The 15341-nt window shown below is 37.4% G+C and overlaps 1 protein-coding gene across 2 annotated transcripts in view; it reads left to right on the plus strand.

Annotated features, from left to right (window-relative positions):
* The window catches only part of LOC140138814 (AP-3 complex subunit sigma-2-like), a 32077-nt gene that overhangs the window by 4125 nt on the left and 12611 nt on the right, over positions 1-15341 (plus strand). Inside the window, exons 2-3 of one of the 2 annotated variants that reach the window (XM_072160585.1) lie at positions 10157-10248; positions 12269-12298. In XM_072160585.1, the coding sequence (XP_072016686.1) occupies positions 10157-10248; positions 12269-12298 (122 nt within the window). The remainder of the gene's footprint in view (positions 1-10156; positions 10249-12268; positions 12299-15341) is intronic. The other variant, XM_072160586.1, reaches the window with a different exon arrangement.

Raw genomic sequence — 15341 nt, forward strand, 5'->3', positions numbered from 1 at the left:
TATACTATACTTTTACTGTCACTAATATAATTATATAAACTTTTTCATAACAATTTGATACTAGTATTTTGATGTAATAAATAAATATCAGTATAATTTGAGTTCAACTGAATGCTTTCATTATGATTAATAACATGTTTTATCAAAAATCGACTATGGCATAGTCTAGTCCGGACCATGCATATACGAAGACGAAGGAAAGCCATTGAATTTTGATACAAAATCATAAGGGTAATGAAACTTGATTCCAATTTTCCCATCATCACCATCACTTTTTTACATTATATTAGCTTATATTTTCACGAACAATAATTAATTTAATATGTCCGAAATTTAGGCCTTATAAATGTATTTTTATGTTAAATCCTTGTGTATTTTATTTTTACAGGTATGTTTTCATGAACAAAAGAATCTATTAGGCCCTATTAGATGTGTTATTTTATTTTACGAATTATGTTTACTTACTTCATATAAGTTCATACTTAGTGTTAAATTAATTATGGCCAGTATGGCCTAATAATTTATATAATATGGCCACAAAAAAAGCGCTTGCGATATTTAACCGAATCATTCATTTTACCGGCTCAAACTCACTTAAAATAAAGTTTGAGATGTTCAAAACTTTTAAAACTTGCAGTCCTATAAAAGATATTAAATCAGAGAAGAAATTCTTTGACATAGCCTATAATGAAACAATTAAGGGAAAAATATTTGCCAAATTTTTCAAAGACAAATGCGCACAACTAGCAAAACAAACGCCAGCAGCATGCAGCTTTGAGATATTCTGTGGGGTGCTGTGCACTGTGTGCAGTGACTTATGCCCAATTTTTGCACCGCGTGTTAGCGGCGGATATTAGCTACCATGCACTTACACGAAAACGGCGGGTGTGATTATGTTCAATCAATGGTACCGTGATCCAAGCACGCAAAAATGCCAGAATACACCGATGTAACTTCCTTGACAAGGCCGGGCCCCGCGAGAATTATACGGGCCATGTTTTGTGCTTGCGACGTAGGCCTATCGGAGGCACGCGAAGAAGAAAAAGTTGAAAATGTTTGCAAAACTGGTTAATACTAAATACGATTTCGGTAAAATTTTAATTTGGGGTTATTCTTTGTCAAATATTATTAGTATTAACGCGCTCCCTTATAGGCCTACACATGCAAAGACCCATCATTTTCTTATTGTTTTCACCCAAAAGGCCAGCTCCCAAGACCATTTTGTGGGAAAGTCCTAAGTTTTAGAATATGGCACAGAAAGAAGGGGGGGGGTCTTCCCTCAAAAGGCCTCATTTGTTAGCAACTGCCCCCGAATGACCTCTTTTTTGGATCCTACTCCTATCTATTGCACAATTTTGCCCCCGAAATACCTTATGACCGCAAATAATAATATTAAATATATTATACTAGCGGGGACCCGGGTCTCCTACGAGTTTTACTTAATTTAAGACAAGAGGAAACTGAAGCTGAATTTCTGTTAGGCCTATTATAGAAGAACGGGGTTTCCGACATTTGTAGGCCTACTCTTGGAGTGCAGCACGGGTCGGAATGTATCATATATAATGCACGTACTTTTAATGCAGGAAAGGGATATTTGACGCTGTAGGTATACACTAAACCTTTAACCATACCCCCCCACACACACACACCCCTTCATATATTGAACACACATAGTCCCTACTCGAAGAATTGGCGCGGAAATGGAAAATGTTACTTTTGCGCGCATTAAACTGAACTTGTGTTTTGTTTTCTTTCCCCTGTAATCTTTCTCACTGACTTTGGTTTGTTTATTTGTTCTCTCTACGTCCACTCCCGCACATAACCCACCTCACACTCCCTTTTCACGAACACACCTCGAAGAATGAAGCGCGAAAATGGAAAATGTTACTTTTGCGCGCATAAAACTGAATCTGGAATCTGTGTTTTGTTTTCTTTCTCCTATAATTCTATAATCTTTCTCATTGACTTTGGTTTGTTTACTAGTATTTGTTCTCTCTACGTCCACTCACCCCTACACATCCCACCTAACACTCCATACACACCCCCCTTCACGAACACATCTCAAAGAATCAAGCGCGGAAATTGAAAATGTTATATACTTTTTGCGCGCATAAATCCGAATTTGAATTTTTTTTTTTTGTTTGACGGTGGTGTTTGTTAGAAATCAGTAAAGAAATATGATGTGCATAATGATGTATAATATACAAGAAGGTATACACATGATAAATGAAAGAAAGATAATAATTATAATAATAGAAACAAGGAAGGAATTATTTTAGACAAGTTTTAATTGTGTGTATGCCCAGCCTGATCATGCAAACGACATCCGAGTAATTATAGCTTCCAAATCTGGGTGTTTGATACGCCTAGATAGGGAAGACCTATTCGTAGACGGTGCACACATGAACAGGCAAAATACGGGGCAAAATAATGATTTATATGAAGTTTAAAATGAAATCATGTATGGTATTTGATAGACCTAGAAGCAGCGGTGCTTGGCGTGTTAACAGGATCTAGGAAAAATAACGAGTTATATGAAGTTTAAAATGAATCATACCTGTATAAAGCCAAACAACCTACATCTTCCAAATCTGGGGAAAATAACGAGTTACATGAAGTTTCAAATCAAATCACAGCCCGTATATCAATAAACACATTTATCATTGCACAAAATGTTTCCATTTATTTGGAAATTTTTCCCCAGGGTAGCTCCGATGCCTTACAAACATAATGAATTTGATTCCAATGTATACTCAGTGGACATGTTTAAACATTACAATGCCAAAAAATCAGCATGATCAGGGTTGAAACGTATTATGTAAAACGATCGAAGGCCTACACTATATGGTTTTATCTCTTGGCCCGGCTCTTGACAGTTCAGTTTCGCACACTAAATTAATACTAGGAGAAACTTAAGAAATAAGTGGAAGGATTCGACTTTGAGCTTGTCACCAAGAAATTTAAGACAGAAGGACTCGGGAAGGCCGAATAGACTTTGAGCATTGGTCATCAAAAGACCCTTCCATCATGAGGCGACCATCTATATACATGTTGCGAGAAAGCGTAACACTTGCAGCTGTAAATGCGTAGGTCTTTTAGTTTTAGCTTAGTCTTTCACATGTCATTTCAGTACACCCATCATAATCATTTTTTCTCTTTTCCGTCCAATTATGTTTGTTTTGTACTCTGTCGGTAATCACATGGTTCAAACTATAAACGAATACAATATTAGATTGTTAAACCCGGTTTCCTCCTTCAGGCATAAGGCCAAAGTCTTTCTTTCCTTATGTCCTTAATTTTTCTTTATTCAATCCTGTTCTTTCTTGAGGCCTAGGCCTAATTCTTTTTTCCCCTTTGATACGTTATTGTATTGTATTGTCAATGGTCATGTCATATACATAAATAATTCAAACTTTCTGACTTTGGTTTGAGCTGAGAATAAAATACCTAAAGCCTTACTTGCATTTGAATCAAATAAATATATTATATAGGATGCTAAATACTTGAAGCCAAAGCAATTAAGTATAACGAGTCAGACCATGCTGACGGTGTTTATGCTACATCATATGCGCAGGTGCTCCTTTGTTAAAATAGACTATGCCATAGTCGAATTTTATTAAAAATATGTTATTATTTATAGTCATGATGAACCCATTTCGTTGAACTCAAAATTATACTGATGTTTATTAAAATTAAAGTATTCAATAGTAAAATGGTCATAAAGAGTTAAAAATATCAGGCGATTAGTGATAATAAAAGTAATTGAATGCAACATTATCTTGCATAATTATAACGGCTCACTTTAATACTGAACAATTCTAGTTTTTTGGAATCTACCAGTTTATTGATAGCGAACCCCGAAATTTGGGAAGCTAACAAACAGAGGGAGTAGGGTGACTGATCAGATGTGAAAATCTATCAATTGTGCACACATTAATTAAATCAGAGTTTTAAGCTTAAATACATTATCCAGAGTACATGCACAATGGGCAAGTGGACTACGGGGTAGTCTATTGTTAAAAGGAAATCCCTGATGAGGAACGGTCAAAGAGAAGTTCTCGCCAGTCAAGAAAGATAAACTGTGAAAGTCAACTAACCGCCCCACCCGAAAAGGTTCTAATTTACTTTGTTGTTACATTATTTTCTTACACAAAACATTTCCATTTCACACGAAGTGGTCCTTCAATAATGTGTGATTTGCATTAAAAAAATAGCTTCCAAGGCCTATTTAAATGTTAGTTTTCACTGATAGCTCTTATATTAGCTCGTACTGATCGCATTATCCCTTTTAATTTAGAGCCAAACAAATGAGGTAAAACGAAGAAAATTGCTATTTCATTCCAGCGCCTACAATCTGTGTATTAGCTCGCCGATCATATTATTATCGGGCGGGAGCTAAAGGAAAATTATAAAGGACCAACTTGGACCCAAACCATACCGATCAGATAGGGCCTACCGCCTAGATAGGGCCTACCGACTCAGATGCCAACAACAACCCACTGACCAGGAACCACGGAAATCCATCCCAAAGTGGCAATATAATAATAATAAGTTAAGAACACATGCAGTAAAACATAAAATCAGACCAAATAAAAGAGGAGAATAAAAGTAAAAGAAAATTGTGACTAAAAATATTTTAAAAACAGTAGAACCACATAACAAAACAATAACATAACACATAACAAAAAGTAGAAAAACAAACATAAAAATAGAACAAAAAGACCTAAATCCAAAAGAAAGCAAGACCAAAGAAAAATAAAGCATACGTAAAAAAAAAAAAATATTAAGAAAAACATAAAAATGGAAAAACAAAAATAGAACAAAAAAAAGCCCAACCCCCAAACATGTCAGAAAACAATTACCAAATAAACAAAATCAAAAGGAAACAGTACAAAATACAGACAGACATAGCATTAATTGATACAGACAAGATAAAACAAACAAAAACGCATACGGTAATATACAAAAAAAAACATTACAAAATAAAGAAAAGGATAACCAAACCAAACCGAGCCAAAATAGAACTAGAAACGTAATAAAAACAAACAAAAAGCCACATAGGCCTACCCCAAACAAAGAAATTATTCACCAAACAAAGAAAAGCATAAACAACAATACACTAATTAAAGGAAAAAACTAAATTGAATATATATATAACCAAAAACCCACTCAGACAAAGCTTTAATAAATCCAAACCAAGAAAAACAAATAAACATTAAACAACATAACAAATTATAGCAAGAACCAAGAACAACAACAAAGCCAAACACTAAAAAAACATTACGAAATATAAGACGAATATTACAAATTACCCAATAAAGAAAACATGCAAAAGTCCAAAAGACTATTAAAAAACGGTACCGTAGGAAACGTGGCCTCATTTTGATGCACTATACTTTCCTTTATTTCGGACACACAATACTGAGCTACTATTCTTATTGCCACTAGGGCCTATAGCTAAATTAGGTGACTAAGGGGGAAATACAACTATACTTCTCAACTTCAAATCACCACAGCACCATCATTAAAAACAATCATCCCCTATCGACACCGGGCTATTCTCAAGACTACAACAGGACGTGGTCACTATATTCTCGGTCATTCAATGGGGGCGATTTAATGAATACATCATTGGTAGTACGGTCTGAATACACACACATCCTGTGCGCATCGATCGTATACATCCACAATGCCATTGCGTTGCATTGCCGCAATAGCTAATTAGGGGGCGAGATGGCACGTAGGCGAAATGGCGTGTAGGCGAAATTGCGTGTTGGCGAAGTGCATTGTGGGCGAAGTGTCCTGTATTCCATATTATATAGATACAGCCAATTCTTTCAGCGGTTTCCGTCTACTCTCTCGACTCTGATTATCGCGTAAAAGAACTATACTAGAATGAACACAGCCTGAGCTGATAGGCTCAGCTTAATATAGGTATGCTAGGACCTAGGTGAATTCAAATTTGCCATCAAACTGCATCATTTTATATATCAAATCAAAGCCCTTGAGTAAACAAAGCCAAAACTGAAAACCATTTTTTCATAGCACTTTCCGTAGCAAAGTTACATCTTGTCAAAGATTGACTTTCATCAAAAAGTTTCAGCTAGCAAAATTCCCCAAAAGCGGCATTTCGGGGTGTTTCTAGATCTTAGTCTCATTATGATAGCAGCTTTTTTAATGGAACTGCTATCCAAATCCCTCTAAAATTCCATGTGCGAGTGACTTATCACCATAAAAAATCATATTGGGTCAAGTGAAGTATAGAAAACATATTTACGTACGTTTCCTTCTTCGGCCAGTTGTTTTAAATTTCTATGTAAATAAGCATTGTCATTGTCGGCGAATTTGGCTGACTAGCAAATGTGTTAACTAAGGTTTGCCTGGGTTACCTACTTAATATAACCAGCGCGCGTGACCGAGGTGGAAAAAATACACAATTTCCCGGGAATATAAAAACTTCAGTGTTGTTCAGTATTTCCCGGCAGAGGTGGCTGTGTAGCAGGCACATGCGCCATGTTAACAGTGCAGGGGGGATGTGCCCCCTGAGAAGTTAAAGAATTTTCAAAAATGAAACTTAATTTGGTGCCATATTTTCACACTTTCGAGAGAAAAAAACTGACGTTTAATCTTATAAAAATTGTGATTTTTAAAAACTCAAAATTATACCATAAAATATGCAAATTAAGAAAGCCCTATACGCCGAACAACTGAATACAAGCACAACGTATAGACCAATATATTTTTGTAAACATTTTAGGCCTCTAACAAAATGTATATTTCGTACAAATTGTACAACTATAGTTACCTGTTATCAAAGTGTCCGCAAAAAACTGGTCATTGCAAGTAGGCCTATCTTTGATGCTGAAAACTAAGGATATTCACGCAGGGACAGGCCAAAAACCTTACCTCGATCGTAAAATCCAGCCGATGCATGTCATAAATAATTCATTATTCCATTGTGTAAATGACAGTGATTGTGTCCATGTATTGTTATTGCACCTGCGATCTCGTGCGAGAGCAGTTGTTTTAAGCTGAATTTATACTCGATCGCTGGATCACTACGTGAATTTGTCTCTCGAAAACCTCTACGAGGTTGTTGCATCGAGCACGCTGACTGGCTTAGCAATTAATAATTATCAAAGTAGTTTTGTAAACCAATCAGGTTAGACGTAATTTACTGGCGAGTCACATTAATTAATACCGTAAAAGGCTGTCGCGTTCATTGATTGGCTTACAATTTCAAAGAATCACTTTTGCAACCAATCACAATACGGGTTATATGACGCCCGTCGGAAATTTTGCACACGTCCACGATGGCGTCATGCCCCAGCGCCACGAGGCTTGCTTTTCTGCTAAAGCGAGCGAGTGGTATAAAGTCAGTTTCACACCTGTGATTTATGGAGCACATCCACAGCTCATTTGACCGATAAAAATGAAATGGGCAATTCTGAGCAACGGGATTCCATGAAATGGACGATTATGTAAGTTATTCTACAGGATCGGTAATAATTAACAGCTGGTCTGCTGTATTTGAAGTGCATATTGAAGTTTGTGACTTCGTATGTTATGTGTAATTGATATTATAGGAAGCTTAAATTGGCAGGCTCTCATGCAATGTATCCGTCTCTTCCGAACATATATATGGGCGTTCAGGGCAAGTCATACTGAAGTATGACTTGCCCACACAGGGTATAGGTAAGCCCAGGCGATTTTACCAGATTTAGCACCCCAAAAGAGACCATTTTTGACATAAAAACCTGTTATAGACTTTTTTGAAAAAATGCTTCCTTCATCCTAAAAAAAGTGGTTTTAAATGTTCAGTTTCCTATACTTTTTTACATTGAGAGACATTCTTCAGTTTTTTTGCCTAATAACATGGCCTACATGACTGAAATTGATAATACGCAATATAAAAACAATGAGTCATCAAAATTTTGACACCCATTCTTCGGGTATGTGGCCATGCATGTGTCATGAAGTGGTGGTCATGTTTTTTGAGGTGGGCACCCAAAAAAGGTGGAGCTGTCACATTTTCCAAAATTTTTTCTCTTCTTATTCCTATATTTTTGCTAAAATCCTTCATGAAGAAATGGTTTTGGTCTTATTTTGAAGATAAACTATTAATTTAATGAAATAATAACAAATACAGTTGAACAAATGTATTAATTAAGGGGGTACTACACCCATGCCCATTGCCCAATTTTGTGCCTATTTTTGCATTTTTCTCAAAAATTATAGCGCATTGGTGGTAAGTAAGATATATATTATAGGGGCAAGGACTACAAACAACTACTGCACTGGAAATTTTATTTCAGCACAGACAACTTTGTGGAGTTGCAGTCAAAAATGAGGGAAAACCAATTTTTGATCAATAAATCAATAACTACTTGCCTTGAGTTGCTGAATTTTCAGTGCAGTGGTTGTAGGCCCTACTCATTGCCCCTATAATATACATCTTACTTGCCACCAATGCGCTATAATTTTTGAGAAAAATGCAAAAATAGGCACAAAATTGGCCAGGGGTGTAGTACCCCCTTAACTACAACAGCTTAATTAAGTTAATTAGTCAGGGGTGGAGCAGGAAGTGGAATTCCCCGTTAAAATCATTTGGTAAGCTTAAAAGTCACTCTAAAATGACGAACTATGAACAAGAAAATCTGACTTTTGGCTGCTTTTGGTTCACTTTTTCCGATGCAGATTTTTGCCTACATCCCGTGATCTCCAAGTTTCTGGTGTCCAAATTTCAAAATATTGTGAAATTTCCCTATAGGGATTACACTTGCATTAGTTGTAGTAATTACAAATTTCGAACATTTGAGGACTTGTTCTCAAATTGTAGATACTCCCATAGGGTGGCTCCAAGTTTTTATTTTTGCAAGTTTGAATTACCGTACTAAAATACTCACTTTAGAAACGTCTCGTGTGTCACGTGTACTGTCAATGTATGTCACTCATCTGTGATTGCTCAACTTATTCTATGCATCAGCTTTTGTCCAAAGAAATATTTAAAAAGATGATTTTTTGAATGATTTTAAGAGCAGCAAAAAGTCCATGTGAGTAAGGTGAATGCACACTAAATCGCGGCGACACATACACATACATGTACCTCCTTGGAACTCACGGTCGGAGCCGTGAGTTCCAATTATTGGAACTGGCACTTGCACAGTAAAGTCATTTACTGTAGTCGCAACTTTTGAGTTGAAGGTGAGCAATGTGCATGTCGCATCACTGAAATCGCACAACATTTATGCATGTCATTTGCCAAAATGCAAGTTTGACTCGCATGAAAACATCAATTAGCAATTAAGGTGGTTCGAAAGGCAAGGTTTAGGGAAATCATGAATTCCAACATTTTTGCAAATATCTCCAAAACCTTTCATGATACAATCTCAAGTGAGTTTGTGCTTATGTAGGGATATGTTGGCCATGTTATGAAGGTAATAAAACTGTTGCCATGGTAACCAAGCAGTCGCTATTGGCTTCTGACCAATCACATTAAAAGTTGTTTTTTTCCTGTTTTTTTCGCAAATCACTTCATTTTTCCCAATAGAAGTATACTCACATGTTGAGTCATGTTCCTGCACACCTCCACTGATTTTCCCGTAAAAATTTTGTAAGTAATATGGAATCTGTGGCCAAAAAACGAAAATTTCACTTTGACCCCCCTCCACTGGGTTTTTTTTTACGGGAAAATCAGTGGAGGTGTGCAGAACATGACTCAACATGTGAGTATACTTCTATTGGGAAAAATGAAGTGATTTTGAAAAAACAGGAAAAAACCAACTTTTAATGTGATTGGTCAGAAGCCAATAGCGACTGCTTGGTTACCATGGCAACGGTTTTATTACCTTCATAACATGGCCAACATATCCCTACATAAGTACAAACTCACTTGAGATTGTATCATGAAATGAATGAATGAATGAATGAAAGGTTTTGGAGATATTTGCAAAAATGTTGGAATTCATGATTTCCCTAAACCTTGCCTTTCGAACCACCTTAACTATCAAATTCAGAGATAATCTTGTAACTGATTAATTTGATAACCAGGCAGGTTTGGTTCACCCCAGAAGAACTGCTCTGGCTTTCCGCCTCTCAACTCTCGAAATGTATAGTTATACAAATGTAATATAAAAAAATGTATATTCTTTTACAGAATGAAGATGTACAACAACAGATAGTGAGAGAGACATTCCACTTAGTATCCAAGAGAGATGACAATGTGTGCAATTTCTTAGAAGGAGGAAGGTGTGTATACCGATCATATAAACCCATGGGCACTGTTGTCTTACTTACAGAGCCTCTGATTGGTTAATTACTTGGTATAATCATCGGTGTAACCAATCAAAAAAGAGCTTTTAGATTTCTTGACAATTTTTAAGCTTATCCCCTGACTATTCTTACATAACCCCTGATTGGTTAATTACAATGTACATGATATGATCTTTTAGATCTCTTGGCAATTTTTAAACTTATTCCCTGACTATTCTTAGATCTCTGAATCCGATTGGCTCAATACATGATTGATATAAACTGCTCAAATAAAGAAAGTCCGCAGTCATGTAACCCGTCCTACACCAAAACCTGATCGTGTTATGAACATTTAATTGATAAAGTCGTGTGCAGAATCTTGTTAGCTCCAAATTGATACCAAATTTGCCACCCAAAACTCTAAATTCAGAGAGATTGAGACCAGTATATGAAATTTGGTGCATTTTCAAAAGTTGCAAATTAAAAATGGACCACGCGGAGCTGTAGAGGTGAATGGCACAGCGCGACCATTGACATAGCCCGAAACAACCGCTAGGTCATATCGATCGCATCGTGCCCTAGTATTCATCAGTAAAGCACTGTAGCAATCCATGCGTTTTAAATTAACAATTGAATAAAGCGCACTTGGGATAGTCGACATGGGTTCATCGTGGGCAAACAAGCTTGACCACATTGCCACGCTAAGCAATTTCGACAAGCGTTATCGTTTTGATTTGCAACTTTTGAAAAGGCACCAAATGCCATAAACTGGTATCAGTCTTTGTCACTTTTGAGTGTTTGGTATCAAATTTGGTATCAAATTAGAGCTAACAAGATTCTGCACACAATCGTATCAATCAAATTTTCGTAACAAGATCAGGTTTTGGTGTAGGACGGGTTACATGACTGCGGACTTTCTTTATTTGAGCAGTTTATTGTACCCCTCTTTGTAAACCAATGAAAGTAGTTGTTAGCCGATTATATGGCCAGTAGTGCCCATGAGGTTATCATGCATAGTATACAATGTAGATCAGTGGCAGTGGTTAGAATTCCTATCCAGTGAACCGTGAACCACATCCACAAAATGGGATCATGAGCTCCAATGGGCTATTACAGTGGAAATCCATATGACATGGCCTTCATCTCCACACAGGGAGTGTGAATTTTAGATGGAGTCACCCATTCAGGTAACCCTGTGTGGAATTCACACTCCCTGTGTTTCTTCCATAGGGGAATGTGGATTTAAACTGCAATAGCCTAACGTCGGGTTTGCCAGACTACCCAGGGATATGAGACAAATCTGACCCGAGGTCGCAAGTGGTCCGGCCTCCAAAGAAATTGAGTCTCATTCTTAAAAAGGTTGGAAATGTAAAAACTGATATACCGTATTCATTCCAATAAGCGCCCAGGGCGCTTAACAAAGTCATTTTGGGTGGGCGCTTATTTTTTACCTGGTTTTTAGTCATCAATCACCGTCTGAAAGTATTTAGTTACTCTCAGTTAGTGCGCCCTCATATGTGTCTTAATTTAATATTATATTGACCAAATGTTTTTGAGGGCGCACTATAAAGATGGCCGCTGCCGCGCCGGCAAAAAATATGAATTTGAGACAGAATTAGCTCAAACTTGGCCTTTTAAAGGCATTTGCAGGTGGTTATTGTGAAGTTTTTTAATATCTATACATCTGCACACTATGAAATAGCGTCATAATTTAATTTTGGTGAACATTTTGGATACTTTTGATGCTCAATTTCCCTCATGCACGCATGTAAAATCACTTTCGACAGGTAAGCTTACTGGAAGTATTTTGACAACATTGGATGGGCGGTTAATAATTTCATATTGTGTTTGTTGCAAAGTCGCTGGGTGGGCGCTTATTGGGGCATGGGCGCTTATTGGAACGAATACGGTACATGTATTTGCTTATATATTTTACAAATGAAGCTTCACACATACCCCATACCTTTCTATCATTTTTAGTTTTGAAAAGTTTTATTTTGTTTTGTTTTGTTTATAGAACTTTTCGCCTTGGCCAAGACCTCACAAAGTGAGTTTGGAATTTTCAATCCAGATTTTGATTTCATATCAAATCTGACCATTTTGAAATATGAAATATTTATTTAAAAAAAATGCTTTTGCATATTTTGTGGGTTTGCACATTTTTAAATCAGGTTTTGGTAAGGAATACAGTAGGACCCAATTTTAGAAACATACACCGTACTTGTTCTATTAAGTGCCCATGCCCCTGTTTGCCCCAATAAACATCCATGCACGATTTTTCAACTTCTAGAATGTGGTGCTATCACTTTGAAAAGGAAGTACCTCATATTGAACAAACCGCCCTGTTTTTAAGCTCCCATGAACATTGTTAGTTTAGCTTTGTTATTGGCAATATGAGTACAGAGATGCCAGTTTTCAGGTTTTAACCTGAATTCAGGTTTTTTGTGAGTTCCCGCGTTTTTATTTATTTTCAGCCTGTTTCTGGGCTTTTTGGCCTGCGTTCACATGCTTTTCAGGTTTTTTGAGTGAAACTGACTGGCATCTCTGTGAGTAGCAAAACATTAGCCACCCCATCCAAAGAGTTTGGTTGAGCTTTACCATTAGGGTTGAACTTTTGCTTGATTAATGACTGCAAAAGACATGCCAGTGCAGGGGCGTAGCAAGAGCTTCGGGCCCATGGACACGGAGCAATGCTGGGCCCTTTTAGCATCTCTTTTATCAGCCATATCCCTTATCCATTTCATCTTTGCACTTGCTCGGGGCCCCTGAACACTCAGGGCCCACAGACTTCGTCCACCCTGTTCCCCCCCCCCCCTCCTGCTTGCTACCCCCTGTGCCAGTGTTTTCTAAAAAAGGCAAAAAAATGTGATCAGTTTAAAAATTAGCCAAAACTGACAAAAAATATCCCAACAGGTTGATATTCCATTAAAAGGTTCATGTCCAAATGCACCTAAAAGACAATCTGCAACTGCAGATGTAGTATTGTTTATTTTGGTGTGTAAACCAGCTATTTTGCACAGTGCTGCACTATTAAATGGTTTTTTGACAGTGAACTATTATTGTTGAAGCACAGTAAGTCTTGTTTTAGACTAAAGTGAGTCCTGGTCCCGACTAACTTCAGGACTTCCTTTTTTCCCAAACTGAGTCCGGCTAGAAAAGCTCTTGTTTTCACCCTTGTTCAGCACCCTGGGCACTTAATGGAACAAATATACGAGGGCTGGTCAATAAGTTCCCGCAACTATGGTGTATCTCCGCTAGGGTGCATCAAACGCCCCTCATGTCAACCATATTTTTTGTACCTAGTGTCAAACTGTGCCACTTAAGTAGAAAATCATCCCCTCAAATTTAAATTCAATCGGAGGTCAGGAAGGGGTCCACCGTGAGCTTAAAGTTAGGACAGAGGCAACCAATAAAAGTCCGGTCGGCAGCTATTGTATTATATATACAGTTATACACACACATTAATAGCTGCCTTTAGTGAAAGTTTTTTAAAGTACTTCATTTCTCAGCCATTACTCAATCAAATGCAAATCCATTTGAACTAAGCAAAAAGGCAGCTATTTTCAGACATATTTGAGGTCATAATAATAGCTGCCATGTGCATGTTTCTCTATTTACAGCTGTTTCTGCATGGAAAATGGATCCATCATGAGCTACAAGCTTAAAGTTTGTGTATGATAGGTGCCTTTAACTAAATGACAAATCAATCAGGCAGCTATTTAGTTTTCATTACTTTATACTGCACATCACTGTGGCTGCCATATGAATAACAATGTAATAAATTGCTTAATATTTATCAGTCCATATGATATGCTTTCACAGATTAGGTGTCCGTTTTCTATTATTGCTCCACCACATGCAAGACATTTGATTATGTTCCTCACTCTGGGCAGTAGCTAGGAAATCTGTATGAGTTTCACGACAATTTCTGCTGCATCATTTACCACATTGAGGGCTCTAACATTGCTAAGCGGGTAAAGCTAAGGACTCGGGCCAATCAATTACATTCAAGCAGTCATGTATGTCCAAACTGCTGTATAGTATCAAAATCTCTCTAATGCAGAATCACATTGAACAGCTTCCGCAAGGCACTGTGACAACAAAGCACCAGCTACCAAAGAAATGTGAATTTGTTGTATTTGCAACAATAATCTAAAGTTCCTGCTGGATAATATGTAGTATTGCTTCTGACCCGCCATGGAATGATCTTCAGTTGTACAATCACCTCCTGCAGTATGCCGATATCAATTTCGGTGTTGCAACAAGTGCATGCAAACCCACAAAGCCCTGAGCAGACATCTGTGGTACATGTATCTCACCGAAGAGATGGCACCGCTTGCTGCACCGCTTGCTCTCTTCAGTGGAAAGGTACCAGTACAATAGAGACTAGCTTTAGCGAGAAGGCTACTTGAACTTAAACCTGATGCAGCAGCACTAAAGCCATATATTCACTTGGTGCAGGCTTTGGAAAGCCAAATTTCCTGACCATGAGACTATCACTTAGTCAACAGTCGTCCTAGCTGATTTTGCAGGCAAGGTTCACTATGAACATCCTGCAGATCAATGACAAATTCCTAGCAGACAATGTTGACACTTGGCCCGAGTCCTCAGTTTATCTGCAATCGCTTAGCAATGTTAGAGCCATCAATGTAGCTCAATGTGGTAAATGATGCAGCAGAACGTGGCATGAAACTCAGTGCAGATTTCCTAGCTGCTGCCCAGAGTTACGAACATTATCAAAATGTCTTGCAAGTGGTGGAGCAAGATAGAAAACGGACACCTAATCTGAGAGAGCGTAAACTGAATGATGTTACCTACATGTATACCAATATCATATGGACTGATAAGCAACATAAAGTACATTTATTACATTGTTATTCATATGGCAGCCACAGTGATGTTCAGTATAAAGTAATGAAAACTAAATAGCTGCCTGATTGATTTGTCATTAAGTAAAAGGCACCTATCATGCAAACTTTATAAGCTCGCAGCATGAAATGGACCCATTTTCCATGCAGAAATGGCTGTAAATAGAGAAACATGCACATGGCAGCTATAATTATGACTTCAAATATGTCTGAAAATAGCTG

This window comes from Amphiura filiformis, chromosome 18 (assembly GCF_039555335.1).
Source record: "Amphiura filiformis chromosome 18, Afil_fr2py, whole genome shotgun sequence".
Classification (NCBI taxonomy): Eukaryota; Metazoa; Echinodermata; class Ophiuroidea; order Amphilepidida; family Amphiuridae; genus Amphiura; species Amphiura filiformis.